The sequence below is a fragment of the Engraulis encrasicolus genome, chromosome 17 (genome assembly GCF_034702125.1).
Source record: "Engraulis encrasicolus isolate BLACKSEA-1 chromosome 17, IST_EnEncr_1.0, whole genome shotgun sequence".
NCBI lineage: Eukaryota > Metazoa > Chordata > Actinopteri > Clupeiformes > Engraulidae > Engraulis > Engraulis encrasicolus.
In genome coordinates, this window is record NC_085873.1 from 8,855,327 (window position 1) to 8,873,297 (window position 17,971).

Here is a 17,971-nt window from a genome sequence, read left to right on the forward strand (position 1 = left end):
CGCTGAGCACCAGGCAAGGGGTGGCCAGAGACTTGTATACACTTACACTGTGACACTTGGAGCAGCTGTGTGGATCATGTGACTAATTAGACGCACAGAAGACAAACACCTGATACCTGCCAACACGGGGACAAAATGATTATCGGGAGAAGAGTGTAGGGGAAGATTTGAGAGGGATAATCCCTCATATTTGTTGCTGCAGGTAATTAGAGAAGTGCTTTAGTGCTTGTCATCACACACTGTCCAAAATCTGGAGGGGGAAAATCATGATGCACCATACACTGAATGGGATGGTGGGGTTGCACCATTCATGCACCTACTACTATTTTTCTGGCATATATATATATATATATATATATATATATATATATATATATATACACAGTACTAATAGATGCAAATAACAATGAAAACAAAATAGTAGACAACACATTAAAGTTTGTGTAAAAGTAATTCAAGAAAAAAATGGTAATTGTATGCCTAGGCTATTATCCAGGGTTGACAGCAACCAGAATCTAGACGCTTTAAATAAATGTAGTGAATAAATAGCCTAATACCAAGCAGCGTAGTGCATTTTACAACGCCTAGCCCCTCTTGGAGAAATGCATGTTGTCTTGTTGTCATGGTGGGTGATGATCGTACAGTAGCCTACGCTACATAAACAGGTTGAACCGCGTACCAACGAACGACAGATGTGCGTGACGGATCCTGTTCTCAAAATCAGGTATTAGCAGTATTAACTCAACGTCTTCAAACTTTATCGGCAGAGTGTATGTAAAAATCCTTCAGGTCAGAAGTCTAGTCTCAAGCAAGCGAAGCTTTGCAACATTGTTGCAGTCTTGCAGAACGTTCGCTACAAAGTTACACTTGGCAACAGTAACAGTAAAAGTAACAACAAATGAACATTTGGCAACATCGGCTAACAGGCTAGGTCACATCAGCAGTAACTAGCCAGAATATTTACTCACACACGTTATCAGTTGTACAGAGGTCCGCGAAATTACCAGGAAACCTTGTGCAAATGTGCATGTACCATTCAACAGACCCAATTTAAGTCGTTAGGCACAAAACTGTACGCAGGTATCCAATCCTACGTGTCCCAAACCTGTTGGGATGGGAGATCCATTTTCCTGCTACTAATCTGTTGCTGTAGGACTGTCCTACACCGTTGCCATAGGAACACCACGCTTCAACTCCAGAAACACACGTGTTAGAAACCACAGTGCGCATAAGAGGTGAGAATGGCTTTGACATAGTGCAGTTGTGAATGTACTCTCTATGTGCAGTGTCCATTTCAGATACTCAATCCTATGACCGTCTACTCTACGTCGTAAGCTGTCACCATAAGCATTTACTTGGGCCGGCAGTTATGGTTGATTCTAATCCAGCTGTAAGCCCCTGCCTGACACCTACTTATCTCCAGAGCTAGCTGTACATGGCACAAGGACAGTGCGCCAGTCTATGATTTAATTTTCTAAAATGAAGAAAATGCACGTGACGGGTATACAAAACATACTTGCACCACATTGTAGTTTAATGACACATGAAGACTTGGAATAAATTAGTTTTGGTCTTTTTATTCAATGTATTTTCTTTTATCTTTCAAGTAAAACAATGTGGAATTACAAGGAAACAAAAAGGAATGTAACAAAAAGAAAAAAGAGACAAATAAAAATAAGACCAACACCATATTTAACCAATTCCCAAAATACAAACATCTTGAGCATTAAATTGACCTTCTGTGATTTAAAAAGCCTTTGTTTCCTTTCTAAAGGTTCATAACATGTCCTGGAACATATCTTTCCAAATGTCACGAAAAAGAAAAGCAAAAACACAAACAGACAAAAGGTGACTGCAGCAACTGTGCATCAAATTGGTTTGTTTCAATTTGACAGCAGGGGTTCTTCGGTAAGTTGTTTTGTCGTTTTGCGTGTTTTTCCCTCTCCCTCTCTTTTGCAGAACACAGAAGCCTATATTCACAACCCTACTTGTAATTTATTTTACAAGGCAATCAAGGAAGGATCCCCACCCACCCCTTATAGACAGGCACTCTTTTTTTTCCTTTAGGTCACACTGATTTCAGATTGAGAACAAAATTTGATGATAATGACCATTATGACTGTTACTTTGGATAACAGGTGAAAATAAAACAAAAACAGAGTGTATACTGAGGTTTGTCTCCCATTTTCTGCATTACCAGCGAGCACACAAAGCTGTATCTTCAAGCTTCATCACAAGCTCATGAGATAGGACATGTTTCGAGCTGACAAAAAACTGCACTGTGTGAGGTACCAGTTCAGATGTAATCGATTTGAAATTGATCAATAATAATAATAATAATAATAATAATAATAATATATAAAAAAAAACCTACTCCCACACCCGAAACTTATTTTCTCAGATGTGCAAGGTGGGGGGAGAAAAAAAAATGCAGGCTGGATTTCAAATAAATGGATAGAAAAAGAATACACAAGACAGGGGAGGTCCAAGCAAAAGACAAACTCCAGCATAGTGCAGCAACGATAACATTTACAGACCTGCTTCCTCTCTTTTTCATACCCTGGAGAAACCCACTGAATATCCGCAACTGATGAACTGACAGACTCGAACAACTGTCAACAATTTTTGTTTTTTGTTTTTTTTTAGAACCCAGCTGTCATAAAAGCTTTTTTCCCCCTTCCGCTGAAAAATGTTCTGAATAGACTTTTCTTTTTGTTTCCATTTACCCTTCAAGCACAAATAAACTGTATAAAAGGGCACAATGTACAGCCTCTCTTTTACACATACACCCACTTAGTATTTCCAGTCTTTTATTATGATTACAGTACATAGTGTGTGAACTAACAATAACGTTTAGCTATTGTCCAGATCGCCAGGTGTTTTTTTAAAATGTCTCTCTGGGGATGAAGTTTCTTCTGTACAGACACAACCTTCTTGGCCGCAAGGTCACATTTTCTGAAAATGTCATTAGTCCTGTATATCTCCAGGCTGTTTCCAGATCGGAGACAGCTTAGCTGTGGGAGAAGAGGGTAGGAAAGGGGGCCAGAAAGGAAGGGAGCTCAGTCCTTGTTGCACTGTACAGCAGACAACATTAAATTGCCCTTCATCAGATATGATATGACAGACTGACGCCCCCTTTCTGCAACAGACTCCCTTCTCGCCCATTTTATTTTAAAATTTAGTCTGTAGTTTTTAACCATTAATACCCGTCGATACATTCCACTGTCTATTTGCTTGCCCCACCACCACCCCCTCTGTGGTCTTGCACTGGGCCGCCTTCACTCGTCACTAACAACCCCAGTTACACTGTAGGCTCAAGCATTCTCATCCACACATATACACACACACACACAATCACGTCTTGGATGGCCGCTGCTGTGTGGCGGAGGAGCGGGTGTTGCAGGCCGGGGAGCGGGCGTGCTTAGCGGCCAGAGCAGCAACGCTACGCAGCACCCTGTCTGGCGTCCCCTCCGCGGATCCCCCGCTCAGCTCCGCTTTGTCCTTGTCGTGCTGTGCGTCTGTGCTCGAGCGCGTCTCCCTGTGGCTCCTCCTGCCTCGCCTCCTCTCCTCTCCTCCGGACCGATGACTATGGCTATGGCTCTGCTTCCCGCCTCCACTGCTGCGCTGCTCAGTGTCACTGCCCGAGGAGGTGGCCCTGGAGTGGGACCGCTGTGGCTCGGTGGTGCCCTGGGAGCTGAGGCTGGGCGTGCGCTGGCTGCTGTTGCTGCTGCTGCGGCTACGGCTGCTCCCTCCGTCGGCGCCGCGCTCACTGCTGATGCTGCTGCAGGCGCTGTGGCCTCGCGAGGACCGTGACTCCCTGTTGTCCTCCTCTCCGCCGTCTTCTCGCCCCTCTTTCTTCTCGTTTTCTCTGTCCGTCTTCTTCTTGTCGCTGCGTGGTGTCTGCTTTTTCTTGGCATCGAGCGGGGGCACGAGGCTGCTGGGACGTTGCCGGGTGGAGCGCAACGATGACGCGGACTTGCCCGACTCCGGAGAGGCGAGCGGTGTGTTGGTGGGCGTCTGTCGCCCGCTTCCTCCTCCTCTGCCTACGGATGAGTTGGTTTGCGGGGACGCCTGAGCACCAGCAGCCTTTGCTTTTAACTTGGCGCTCGGCGAGTCTGTGGTCGGAGGTGTGGATGGGGGCTTCGGTTTGTTAGGGGGGGTTCCTCTCATGGCCACGAGCTTGGCTGCGGCGTTGAGGGCTGAGCAGCGCTTGCCCAACACCTCTGGAGGTGGCGTGGACGGCACTGGGGGGGTGGTGGTGTTGCCAGATTTGGGTTTGGACGCGGCCGGGCCTGAAGACTTGCGCGTAACTCGCGCGGAGGTTTCACTTCCGGATTCCCCACCAGTGGTGCTGGTGGCATTAGACGCGGACTCCTCTTTCTTGGGTCTTCTGCCACGTTTACCAGGTGTCGCCTTCTTCTCATCGCTCTCGCTCTGGCTCTCCTTCTCTTGCTTTTTACGTTCGGAGCGGGTGAGGCGTTTTTCGGCCCGAGACTCTTCAGAGTCTGAGGACGATGAGGAGGAGGAGGAGGGCGACTTGGAGCGCCGCTTCTGCATCTTGGCTTTCTTCTCCTCGTTTCCTTCCTGCTTGCTGCCGGTTCCGGTTTTGGCCTCGCCCCTCTTCCGCTTGCCTGTCTGGCTCTTCTCCTCCGCCGTCCTCCTCGATGACCTCGTGCCGCCCGACGAGACGGATGAGGAAGGCGAGGAGGAGCGCACAGACTCCTGACTGCTCTGGCGACTGAGAGCTCTTTTCTTTGACGAGGAAGAGAAGTTCGCCCCGTCTGCCTCGTCTCGCTTGCTCTCCTCTCTACTCTCGCTTTGGTTAGCCGTTTCCTCATTTGGCAGGGGGATGTCAATTTTCGTTTGTGGAACATCAGCAGACACACGCTCTTGGTGCTCTGGAGAGTCTTCTTCCACTCGCCTTCGCTTTGACTGTGGTGCGAGAGACGGCTCTTCTGTTGCCTTTTCTTTCGCTGAATCCGTCTCCTGGGCTTCATTTATGTCCATCTTTGTCGCCTCCTCCTCCACTCCTGGTGTCTTTTCCTCTGTGAGCACCTCAGTAGTCTGTTTGTCCTGCTCTCGCTGATCACTTTTGAGGGCTGGCTGAGGAGAGGAGTGCTGTTCAGAGGGCTCAGATGCCAGAGGTGGTTCAGGCTCCGCAGGTGTGGGTGTTGGGCACGCACCACTCGTCTGGATCTCAGGCGGCGATGATGATGGTGATGATGATGATTTGACCTGAACAGGAGATTTGGGCTCAGGGGTAGTATTAACTGGCTCTAGGGGTGTGATCTCTGATGGTGGTTTAGTAGTTTCTGAGGGTGGTTTCTTCTCACAGTCCCTTGGCGTGGGTGGCGGATCTTGGAGTGTTGTTGAGGTGGCAGGTTTCTGAATACTACTACTACTACTACTCTGCAAGGTCTGAGGAACCTCACGTGTGGTTGAGTTTTCCCGAGCCGCATTCGTCTGCGAATCGACTTGTAAACTAGACGGAGGAGAAGGTGAGGATGGCTGGGTGTGAGCAGCACTTGGCTTGGGCTGCGCAGGTGTAGCTGGTGTGGAGGCCTTGGGGTCCGAGGCGGTTGTTGGTTGTGTAGCAGAGGGGGGAACGGTTGTCTGGCATGGAGGCTTGCTTGCTGTGGGTTGCGGAGGTACTGGTGCTGGCGTGGGAATGGTGTTGGTGTTCTTCTGAGGTTCACTGGGTTTGGGAGTCTGTGCAAGAGTAGTGGTGGTGGTAGCTTTTGCAGTCTCCATGGTCAGCGATTGACTAGCAGGCGGTGCTGTGGGTGAAACAACAGGACTGTTGTTGGTCTCCCTGTCCGTTTTAGGTAATGAGTTGGTGTCAGCAGCTTTGGCAGGCAATGAGGGTAGTGACGAGTTAGCAGGGGTAGTACTCTCTGAAGGAGTCTCTTGGAGGGTGGCGAGAGGGGATCTTGGAGAGTTACGACCGCACGGCGTGCTTTGGGGGATGCTGGGAGGTGCAGGGTTCGAAGGAGTCGCAGGAGACTGAGTCGTTGGAGGGTCAGCAGTTGCTTTAACAGCCTCTGGCTTGACGGTGGAGTCTTTGCGAGGGCGACCCCTCTTCCGTTTCGGCGAGAGAATATCGTCCTTCTCTTTATCCTTGTCTTTGTTCTTGTCCACCGCTGCAGGCTTGCCTTTGTCCTTGTCCACCGCTGCAGGCTTGCCTGAGCTCGCGGGTTTGTCCGGCGTCATCACAGGTTTCGCCGGAGGAGGAGGAGTCACCGGAGGAACGGGACGCTTGGGAGGTCGGCCAGGCTTTCGCTTCACTGGCGGTGCGTTGTCAGGGTTTGGCGTACCCGAGGGCACATTGCCGACCTTTGAGGAGCCAGAGTCCATTTTCTTGTGGGCATTTGGCGACAGGCTTTTCCTTCTGTCCAAGCCCCTCCCTCGCCCCACACCGCCGAGCTGCTCTCCGAGCTGAGCAGCCATTCGCGATTCCGTCTCCAGACGTCGCCGCACGGGTAGGTTCCGGAGCACCGGCATGTCTGGGGAATGGGGCGTCGGTGAGTAAGGGTGGTAGCCCTTCACGGGGCTTCCAAGAGGGGGTGTAGGCGAGACTTGTTCCTTCTCTCGTTTCTGCGCCTGAGCAGGGGGACTGGCCACAGTGGGCGATTTGGGAGTGTCTTTATCGCGAGTCTCTTTGTCTCGAGGGTCTTTGTCTCGAGACTTTTGGCTCGATTTACCAGGGTCGGACGGACCACCGGTGTCTTTTTCTGACTCGGTGTGTTCCGTTTCCTCCGATGACCCTTCCGTGTGACCGGCACCTCCGCTTCCTCGTCTCCTCCTCCGCTTGCGTTGCTGATGCTCCTTCTCCTCGACGACGGTCACCAGGCGACCCGGAAGCTTCCGCAACACCTTGGCCGACGGCGAGTCTTCCGCAAGGCCTTTGAGGACCTCTCCGTCGGCGGACTGGCGCTTGCGAGGCGAGCGGGATGCCGTGCCGGGCGAGAGGGGGAGGGGGTGATGGCTGTGCTGATCCAAGTCTCTGCTGTCCAAGTCAGACTGGTGCTCTGGAGAACAGATGGATCCGGAGGACACGGACATCCCCCTCTCCCTTGAGGCAGGCACTGGGGGCTGGTCCACGACCTGTGATGTGGACACCACCTGTGACGTGGACACGCTCGACAACTCCGGGTCACCTTTTCGGGTCTCTTCGGGGTGTTCTGGGACAGACAGAGGAGCGTTTTCGGACGTCTGGGATCGCCCTGCCGCAGGGGAGTCAGCTGCGGAAGGCACTGGGCTGGGAGATGGGGCGGCAGCGGCGCTGGGCTTAGAGTTTGAGGGCAGCGCCTCCCTCGAGGGGGAGGCTGGGCCAGTAGAGTCCGTGTGTCGTGTGGAGACCCCTGCCGACTGGGCTTGAGTCTTGAGGGTCTCTGTTTTAGGGGCAGGGGTAGGGGTGGTGGGGGTGGGTGTAGGTGCCACCGTGATTTCTTTGGTAGATGGTCTACCGCGCTGGGCTCCACGTCGATCAGGCACTTGTCTGGACTGCTGTGGCGTGAGAGCAGATGTCGAAGACGAGGCACTTCCACGAATATTGCGGTTGTGGTCGGCTGTCGATGTGCTTGCTGCTGGGGACGGGGCTGGGGCTGGGGCTGGGTCGTCGTCCATCTTGGCCGGGGTGCCTCGCAGGCGGCCGCTGACCCGGGTAGAGGGAGCGCCCTTCTCCTTGTGCTTGCGGGTGCGTCGGGCGGAGGAGGGTGTGGTCTGGGAGGACGCCTCGTCGGGGGAGTGGGGTAGCGGGGAGTAGACCTCGTCCTCCTCCTCGTTGTCGTCGGACGACTGGTGCAGTTTCAGGCCCTCCTCCTTGGCCTGGTCCAGACCCTTCCTGGCCGCCTCAACTTGCTCCTGCAAAAAAAACAAAAAAACATGCAAGGCCAATTTGAAAAATGTCAACAAGAAGACTATTCTAAGGACAAGATAAAGGGATACAGGTGGCTAAGCTAACTTATGGAAACTGACCAAACCTGCTAATAGATAGCCCACAGGTGAAAATAAGGACTCCAGGCTCTTCTATTAGATGAATTACCACTACCTCAAGGTTAATATACCAGTCCCTCCAGGATTTTGCACTGGGATTTTGTGATTTTTGCGGTCAAAATGTCTGATTTTGTGGTGGCATTTTCTCATTTTTTGCAAAGATTTTGCACCCCTTTCTGGGTTTTTTTGGTAACTGAAAACCACAATCAGTCTAAGCAGGCTAGACAAAAGAGAGAGATTCAGAAACACACTTCCTATATAATAGAATAATAAAATATTGACAATAATAAAATATTGTCAAAAACTGCCAGAGCGTCTTATAAGCCAGTGCGTCCAATGTGTAAAAAAAATAATGGCCGCGACACTCATAAATCTCTGTCGATATTTTAGAACGACTTCGGGGGAAAACGGGACTGCGCGTTATGAAAAAATACTTGTGGGTATAGCCTACCAGTAGGCTAATGAAGAGCGTCGTGGGGTACAGTAGCCAGGTTGTATGCAAGCGTTACAATGTCACCTGTTGGAAGACCTCTCTCTCTCTCTCTCTCTCTCTCTCTCTCTCTCTCTCTCTCTCTCTCTCTCTCTCTCTCTCTCTCTCTCTCTCTCTCTCTCTCTCTCTCTCTCTCTCTCTCTCTCTCTCTCTCTCTCATTGCAAGCTGTTGCATATTATTTGCTTGATGCAAAGTTGTGACGGCAAACACGCTCTCGCTGACATGGTTGTGTGCATGGTTGCATGGATTCGCAAGACTTAATTGCAATAACAGTGAAAGCGTGGAAGGGCCGTTCACTTCCTATCTCGGTGTCCTTCACTGACACAAGTTGCAAAACTCCACACTTCCGAATCCTTTGCGATCGGCACTACAGTGATTGTTATCAGAAGGCTTGTGCCTACGCATAGACATAGACCCTTAAATTACAAACATTAGCGAACGACCGTCGGGTAGCATGCTCATGAAAGCGACAGGGGAGAAAAATGTAACGTAAGATGTTTGCTACTGTGCAACAGCACCGCCACTATTTCATGACTGCATACACTTCTTCGTCATGGATAAATGGGCAACAATACTTTTTCCAGCCAGGATTGCACTGAAAAGTATGTGTGAGGGAGGGGAGGAGAGAGACGCGGAGCAGCTGAGATGAGGGTCGCGACTTGCGAAATAGCAGGCAATTATTTTTCAATGTTTCAGTGACATATTAACAAAAATGCTTGCTATTGGTTTTCGTCTCCGGTGGTATTGTTGTCACATTTTTATTTTTTTGACGAAAATATAAATCAATAAACTCCACAGAATGTTGAAGGGGACAAAGGGGAAAATTTGCGGGGAAAATGCGGCTTTACAGGAATTACGTGGCATCGTGAAATTATGCGGAATATCATTGAATTTGCATGAATCCACGCGATCGCTGAATCGCGAAAAACTGGAGGGACTGATATACTTAACCTGGTTCACTATGGAGCCAGGCTCTTGGCATATACCACCCATCCAGGTCATGTTAACCAGAGAGTTTAGTAATAAGCAATAAGCTTTTTCCAAGCTTCAAGAAGTAGTCCAGTTGCTTACAACTCAATTATTTGGAAAGGCTTGTAACTCGCACAAGACACTTGTGGCATGTCTAAATGCTTATACACATTATCCTGATATTTGAGGGGGAAACGGATATTTACCTCAGCCTGCTTGAGTTCCTCTTTGCAGATATCCTCGAGGGAGGCTTCCAAGAAGTTCATGGCATAGCGCTCAATAGGAGTAAGCTGCGGGAACACAAAGCAAGGCATTTGCAATTAAGTTATTTGCAATAAAATGGATGGCTAATGGACCAACCAGCAGCAATTACCAAAAAACATTTGATCATGTAGTTTGCAGTAGTTAACACTAGAATGTAAACTGTAGTAGTTACCGGTAGTAATAATAATAACCACCAGCTCTTTTTTTATAGGACATTACCTGTTCTACCAAAGCAGCAATTTCCTGCTCGGCCCTGGAGAGCTCCTCCTCTTCCTCCCGCCCCTCTCCTCCATCGTCCAATGGGATGCTCTCGTTGAACTCTGCCAGCTCGGCCACCTGCTCTGCCTTGGCCTGCGAGGCTGCCACTATGTCCTCCTCATCCTCGGCTCGACACAGCGCCTGGAAATATTCAATCATTTTATTATTGCTCAGCATATTTTGACCCTATAGTTTTTGCCTTTACTTGTCTTTTTAATCAACCATATTCTACTGTATATATTGCTGTTAATCTAACTGTTAAGCACAGTGTATACCACAATTGATACAAGACATGCAGCTCAAATAGTTATTATTATAAAATAAGTGATAATAAAATAACAATTTCAGTGTAACTTCATGGGCAAAGAGAGAAGTGTTTTGAGTAGTTACACTTCAAGGGTTGTGCTTCAAAACCAGCTTGGTACAAATTCTATTTTAAACAGTGTAATAGAAATTCATCCTTCGTATTTGTAAGTTATAACTTAAAGTACTTATCTGTGAGAAGCATCTCAGAACTCGTCCTTTAAATCAGGCCGATGTAAATATGTAGTCATCAAGTCTCACCTGTTCCAGGATAGTGGTGTGCTGTTTGCTGGCGCCCTCCTCTCTCTCCTCTCTCTGCTCCTCCTCCTCCACCGGGGCTACTGGGGGCTGAGCCACCACTTCAGGCTCCTTCTTCTCCCCCTCCGTCACGTCAAACAGCTCCTTGATGGTTTGCTGCAGGTGACAAAGGTTAAAGGTTTAGTAAACATTCCTCTAAGAGTTTGGGTTTTTGAGCATTCTATAAAAAGAATGTGTTCTACAACAATGCAAGATTCTAAAATTCCAAATTTTATTGAATGGCGCCCAGAATTCTATAGAACTTTCACTGCCTGAACATTCCCGTCACGTACACTCTTAAAGGTTAATGAGTGCCATCACACATATGCGATTACAACTTTAGCAAAATGTTGAGGTCTCACTATGACTTAAACACTATGGAGTTGTACTATAGGAGTTGTACTATGATTTTTAACACTATGGAGTTGTACTATAGGAGTTGTACAATGTTCAGAGTAAAACTCTAGAAGAACTGGGGTAAAATCTGTACTCCTCAAAGGGTTAATAATATCAATAGCACTAATATTAAGCTTCACCACCAGGTGTCATTGCCAGCTTTAGGAAGTGAACAAAAGCCACAAATGTGATCCAATCAGCTCTGAATAAGATGACCTGTAAAACAAGTTACTCAGGGAAGTCATCCATCTTGGACTGTGGCGGGGCTTTTACTTTTGAACTGTGATGGGCTTAAGTGTAAAAATAAAAAAATAAAAAAACAGAAGACAAAAAGATCTAGGTGTAGCAAAATGTGTAAGGTGCATACTAGACGGTGGGCTAGATTTCGTAGCTCCTTTAGAAAACGAGTTTCGTTCTCACTCTCGAGTGGCAACTTGATTTTTCTATATGACCTCCTGACAATATGTAAAGCAATATTCTGGCTGTTGCCACGCTGAAAAGTTGCACGTTTATATTAAAAAATAACGAAAATAAAAAAGACTGGGGGTGACGTCACATAATGCACAGTCAATGGGAAGTCTCCGCCCCTCAAAGTTGAAAAGGGAATATTTATCCGCATATCGGGCTTTTTTCATGGGCAGATAATTCACCTAATCATTGAAACAACGTAGGTATTTCATTCCTGACCATTTTCCTGTTACTGGAAAAAATAACACAGCTTGCATTTCTTTACTGACACGTAGTTTTTTGGCGAATTGATCTACCCCCGTCACCTCATTGCTCTATTGCTTTGAGGGAACAGACCTGTCCTCTTTTTGACATTTATCTCTCGTTGCCCAATGATGGTCAGACAGTCGAACACTAACAGTGAAAAAGAGCACTTCTGAAAGTTTGAGGAAAATATATTTTTTTGCATGTACACAACAAGTGAGCCCACTTACCCCCCAAGTTGAAACTTTTTGCCATGAAATCTGATGGTTCCGGGTAGCATGCACGCGCTAGCTGTATTCTGCCTCGTTGACTTTGCATTGACGTGACGTCACTCGGTTGGCTATTATTTGTTGTCATTTTTATTAATCAATGTGCAAGTTTTGAGGATGGCAACAGCCAAAATATTGATTAATGGGTTGTCAGGGGGTTATATAAGCAAAAATAAAGTTGCCACTCGTTAACACCAACGAACTGACAAGATATGAGACTGGGCCCACCACCTATACATAAAAGTATATATTTATGACACAATTGTTGACTAACCTGTTTGAAGAAAGCCGTGGTGAAGTTGCCTCCCTCTATTGCCATATCCCCCAGCATTCTCTTCTGATTAGCCTTCTTCAAGATGTTCTCTTCCACTGTGCGTTCACTTATGAGCCTGTATCAAAGGGATACAAGATATTCATTTTTAGCAATCATGAGCTCAAGCAGAACAAACATCTTATTTTCTCGGCAGACCAGAATCATTATACATGGCAGTTACAGCCACGTTACTTTTTCTCAGGAACATGGCGAGTAGGAATGCACTGAGTGAGCCACTTCAACCATATCAGGGCCAACAGCTGATCCATATACTGGATCACACATCAGGAAAAACACAACGAATCCGCTCCCTCAAACTCATGATCACTATCCCTAATTTTAATTTCAGTCAAACCAAAATGATGTACTGTAAATCAACAGTGTAACATGTAACGGTAGACCTCTTGTCTGAGGTGCGTACCTGTAGATGTGCACGTCTCTCGTCTGCCCGATCCTGTGGCAACGGTCCTGAGCCTGGGCGTCCATGGTAGGGTTCCAGTCGCTGTCGTAGAAGATCACGGTGTCCGCCCCCGTCAGATTCACCCCCACGCCACCGCTACGCGTCGACAGGATGAAGCAGAAAATGCGCCGGTCCGCATTGAAGCGCTCCATGAGGGACTACGAGGGGGAAACAACAACACGAGGGCAGTGTTATCTTTCAGCAACCCAGGCTGCATATGACAACAAAACGCCTCTTTCAAAAGTTATCGTGCCAACACTAAATATCTGCAGTGGCAGTGTTTTCAGCTTTAAGTCTGAATGACTCAAGCTTACAAAATGATGCCTTAAGTGCATGAACTTTGCTCATTGACAACCATGACCACTGATGAATGATGAATAGGCTTTTGCCTTTGTTATGATGGTACAGCAAAGAGAGCCGGGAAAGCAGTGGGAGAGAGATGGGGAGCAATCGGGAAATGACCTCGGGTCGCAATCAAACCCTGGTTCCCCGGACTTGTGGTACGGCCCCTTAGCTGACTGAGCCACAGCGACCCCAGCATGAACCCTAGCCTTCACAGACACATCATCTACCTACCTGTCGCTGCTCCACGCGCGTGCTGCCGTCCAGCCGCAGGTAGATGTGTCCGTGGTAGTTGAGGAACTGCTCCAGCACGTCCAGCATGCGTGTCATCTGCGTAAAGATGAGGGCGCGGTGACCCCCGGTCTTCAGCTTCCTCAGCAACAGGTGCATCGTCTGCAGCTTGCCTACAGAGGACAGGGTGGAGGTGGGGTGGGGGGAGATCAGGAGAGGAGCCATCACTGCCTGTTAACCCAGTGGATCTCAACCTCTTTTTGAGCAAACGCCCCCTTGACCTCATCATACGCCTCCTGACCCAAATTCTTCACTAATCAGGCAAGGAAGAGAGTCACCGGAGCGTCTCCAGATGTGGAAAAATGACTGTTTAATTGGGCAAGTGCCAAGTTTATTTGTTATCATTTTTCCGCATCTGAAGACGCTCCGGTGACTATCTTCCTTGCCTGCTATTACCAGAAATATTCTAGTAAGGGGAGATAGGACAGGTACATAGAAATTAACGGTGAAGATTCGTAACGCAAATATGGCGTCTACCCGCACATCTCCCGCCTTTCTGGCAACAAGAGCCAATGTGCCTGCTGAGCTGCGTTGCCAGTGATCCAATCATCTGGCTGCATCGGCGCACGCGAAATTATGCACATGCTCAGTTGTGAAAAGCCGTTGCTCTCGTGCCGTTATGGAACTACTGCGCCTGCGCTCTGTCAAAAAAAAAACGTGAGAAAAGTGGCTTAAAAAGCTTTATTTTGACTCGTATGACACAACCAAGTAGTCTAGATTGATCAGTTTTTCACGGTCGTTTCAACCATATGGGTTTCACAACCGCTGGGTTCCCCTCCGTCCTACACTCAGTTTCCCCATTCATTTTTCCCATTGACTCTCAGATCTGGTCTACTTAATCGCGAAATAGCACCCCGGAGGCGTCACCAAGATGGCCGCCATATGTCCCCTCTCATTCTAAAATCTCTCTGCTATTACTAGTCCTTTGCCGTGACGCAGCAGATTGTGAAGTACAGGAGCGCGGAGGACATCTACCTTTTCTTGACTAATCACTTAAGCAGCCATCCACCTTTCAAACATTAGCAAGGATTTTGTTTTCCAGTGTACTCACCACAGTCGTACTGGATGAGCCGGAGGTCTGGGAAGTGGGTCCTCATGTTGCACTGGATGCGGTGGAGCGGCCGCAGCAGTGGGGTCGTCTCACTGGTCAGCATGGTGCGGAACAGGGCCTGGCCGCGGACCAATGAGGGCGGAGGATGGCAGCTGTGCATGGTGATGGGAGGAGCCTCCACAGGCGGGATCACAAAGGCGAACCTGAACACAGACAGGACAAATAGGTGACCAAGAAGAAAACAACAGCTTAGTTAAGTTTATTAAGCATATTGATAATTGTGTTTATCAATGTCAATCATTGAAAAGACATTAATGGACACACTTAAGCCATGGATGGAAGTGTAGGGAGAGGTAGGAGTGAGATTACTATTCAACCCTGTGATCTACAGTCCAATTCCCTAACCATAACAACACAACTGCATACCCATAAGTGTGAAAAGTTGCAAAGATGGTGTAAAAGAGCTGTTTACCTGTCGATCATTTCCGCCAGCCCAGCGAGCCTCTCCTCCGTATTCTGAATGGCCGCCCTCAGCGCCTCAGTCTGGGCCCACAGATCCTCGCTCTGCTGCGATCGGGCCACTAGACAGGAACCGTAGCCCGAGCTGCGCCATTGGCCAGGGGCCGGCTTGGAGGCGGGCCTAGGGGTGGCACCGGGCAGGAAAGTAAGGAAGTCGAGCACCTCGCGGCCGTAGATGGGCTTGGCGTCGCAGTGGATGTCGTTGGCACGGATGATGCGAGCCAGGCGGGCGTCTCGCTGGGCACGGCGGCTCTCCTCTAGACAAGGCTGTGACGGACAGGGAAGAGAGAGAACTCAGTCAATTCAGGTCAACTATCACTGCAAGCCAGAGACTTAACATTATTACCATTATCGATTTTAGCATGGAATTTGTAATGACCATAGAGAAGGGTGAGCGTGGGGGTGGTGGGGGCTGGGGTCGAGGCCGCTGGAAGGAGAAGCCTCCGGGCTGGGCTCCAGGCTTGGAAACTGCAGGATCCGGCTGCACAGTCACCGACTCACTGGAACGACTGCGGCTGCTGCTGCTCTCCTCTCGAGGGGTTGCGGTGGTGGTGGCATTCACTCGCACTACACAACAAAGAGACACAAAGCTAACAGTGAATATTTATAAAAAGTATAACTAAATGGTATTGTGACTAATACATTCCATTCCTGACTGACATAAAAAAGCAATGATGTAATACTGGTCTCCTCTCGAGGGTGCTGGCATGGCATTCACTCACACTACGGTGGTGGTGGCATTCACTCGCACTACACCAACAACAAGTGGCACTAAGCGAACAATATTTCCAACACTGCAAGTTTGGGTCAGTAGTAAATAGTGCTGTGTGTTAGCATTTAGAATGACTAATATACAAAAACAATGATGTACTACGGTTGTTCTCACAAGGGGCTGGCATTCACTCACACTAAAGTAAAGCGACTCTGTTTTTGTGTAGAGTATCATTTTTATAAAATGAGGCACAAGCTACACATTTCAAAGAACCTGGCTCAGTAGTAAACCAGGTTAAGTTAACCTTGAGGCCATGGTAAATCATTTAATAGAAGAGCCTGGACTCCTCATATTCCAAAATAAATTATATCTATGGGCTATGTAATAGCAGGTTTACCACTTCCTGTAGATTAAGGTTCACCGCTTACACACCGCCTATTCATTCGTGTACATATATTACCAATTACTAATCAAATTATGGGCATTAGATGTGGCTGTACCACCTGATGTCTGAGCCCCAAAAAACCTATAATTGACCCATAACCACCCACCGGGCTCTGGTGCTGCTGCTGCTGCTGCTGTTGCGGTCTGGGCCACTGGAGCCGGTGCTGGTGCTGGTGCTGGTGTGGGGGCCGGTGGTCCCTGCAGCACCCGGAGCACCGGCCGCAGAGGAGGCTGGGCGACAGGGGTGCGAGGCGGAGCGGCATAGTGGGTGGGCTGGGACACAGCGGGGCGCTGTGGAGCCGGTGTCGGCTGCTGAGGAGCGAGGGTTCTGGCGGTGACAGTGGCGGTAGCAGTGACAGCGGTGGCGGAGGTGGGGTGCGGGTGCAGCGAGAGGGTGACGGGAGGGGGAACGCGCGGGGAAGGGGGCACAGCGAGTGCAGGGACCGGCCCTGCTGACGTCTCTTTACCTCCTGTTGTTGGTGCTCCCGCCTGCCGCACCACGATCTTCACAATCCCAGAGCCAGTTATGGTGGAGGGAACCGCTATAAAAAAATCAAATAAAAAAAAATCAAAAGATAAAGCGACAAAACAAATGGGGAAAAAAATGGAATTATGACAAAGAAGGAAGCAGAGGAAAAACAACACAATAACACCATAGCTTTTTTGTTTTTTTGCTCATCATTGCTCCATACACACACCACACGAAGTACGGTAGGGAGAATATTCTCAAAATATTGGGTCCAACTTAAACTAATAAATCCCGGCATCCTCTCCTTTTGCTTGTGCCCTCGTGATGCGAGGCAATACGTCATTAATGATGCGTTTTATTAAATATCTTGCAAAAGCACAATTCAAAAGGTAATTTCTCACTAGATGGTGAATGGGGAAAAGCCCCACTAAAACTTGCTCTGCCTAGGCTGACAGCGGGGAAACTTCCTTGTTTTCTCCACAGAAGCGGGGCGTCAGCAAAACACAAGGGCGTGGGGACAAGCAAGAAGAGAGGACGTGCTAGTTTTAAAAGGACCCACTGGTGGAGTTGAAAAACACAGCAGAGTAGTAGTACACCATGGTCATGGCATAGTTGCAGCAGAGAGAAAAACAACAGCAGCACACAAACACCTTCGCTTTTTATTGCTCATCACTTCAACACACGCCACACGAGATAGATAGAATTCTTGATATACGTCAAATATTATGATCAACGACACAGCAGAGTAGTAGTAGTAATACACCACAGGCATGCCACAGTTGCAGCAGTACCTTGCGCAGCGTGGAGGGGCACGGCGAGCCCAGAGGAGGCTGCTGCCGCTGGGCCCTGCTGGCCGAGGCTGAGGTGGGCAGTGGCGGCACTGCCACCCGCCACCGCTGCTGCAGCCGCCTGACTGACTGTGTGGATGAGCGCCACCTGTGCTGGCTGACTGATCAGGTGGTGCTGCCCCCCAGAGGACACCAGGTGCATTACATTGCCTGCAGCAAGAGCCAACATAATACAGGATAGCGTTCAAGTCACTGTAGAAGACTGTGACCGTTTGCAAACCAAAATGAATTCAATACTACATCCACACGACAGGCATGCTCATCAGCACAGCACACGATGAGAGATAAATGGAGAAAAAAATAAGTAAATAAAATAGAGAATGGGGGGGCAGGCAGGCAGATTTGTCTTTTTTTTAATCGATTATAGTGTTAGGTTTATATTATGATTAGATGATTGGAGTTGGAAATGGAGGAAATAATCAGAATTGAGAACACCAGATGTGAATAATTTTCTTTAAAAAAAAGAAAAAAAAAAGATCAGGAGTTGGTGGAGCCCAGCCACTCATGCTTTCACTCAAAGACGTCAGACAGTGGCTGTACTGCCCACTGCACCATCAGGAAGTTCACAG

General features: G+C 48.5%; 2 protein-coding genes across 6 annotated transcripts in view; both read right to left on the minus strand.

The window, feature by feature from the left end:
• The window catches only part of ttll6 (tubulin tyrosine ligase-like family, member 6), a 37,050-nt gene extending 35,823 nt beyond the window's left edge, over positions 1-1,227 (minus strand). The window contains exon 1 of the mRNA XM_063221696.1: positions 969-1,227. The gene's annotated coding sequence lies outside the window, so the exon portion shown is untranslated. The remainder of the gene's footprint in view (positions 1-968) is intronic.
• A 330-nt stretch (positions 1,228-1,557) lies between these two features.
• The window catches only part of srcap (Snf2-related CREBBP activator protein), a 53,690-nt gene continuing 37,276 nt past the window's right edge, over positions 1,558-17,971 (minus strand). For 3 of the 5 annotated variants that reach the window (XM_063221677.1, XM_063221679.1, XM_063221678.1), the window contains exons 25-36: positions 17,346-17,552; positions 16,193-16,627; positions 15,309-15,496; positions 14,883-15,196; positions 14,411-14,613; positions 13,303-13,472; positions 12,688-12,884; positions 12,228-12,342; positions 10,542-10,694; positions 9,939-10,118; positions 9,662-9,745; positions 1,558-7,863 (exon numbers count right to left, since the gene is read on the minus strand). In XM_063221677.1, coding sequence (XP_063077747.1) covers positions 3,355-7,863; positions 9,662-9,745; positions 9,939-10,118; positions 10,542-10,694; positions 12,228-12,342; positions 12,688-12,884; positions 13,303-13,472; positions 14,411-14,613; positions 14,883-15,196; positions 15,309-15,496; positions 16,193-16,627; positions 17,346-17,552 — 6,755 coding nt within the window. In that variant the 3' untranslated portion in view covers positions 1,558-3,354. The remainder of the gene's footprint in view (positions 7,864-9,661; positions 9,746-9,938; positions 10,119-10,541; positions 10,695-12,227; positions 12,343-12,687; positions 12,885-13,302; positions 13,473-14,410; positions 14,614-14,882; positions 15,197-15,308; positions 15,497-16,192; positions 16,628-17,345; positions 17,553-17,971) is intronic. The other 2 variants (XM_063221682.1, XM_063221681.1) reach the window with 2 other exon arrangements.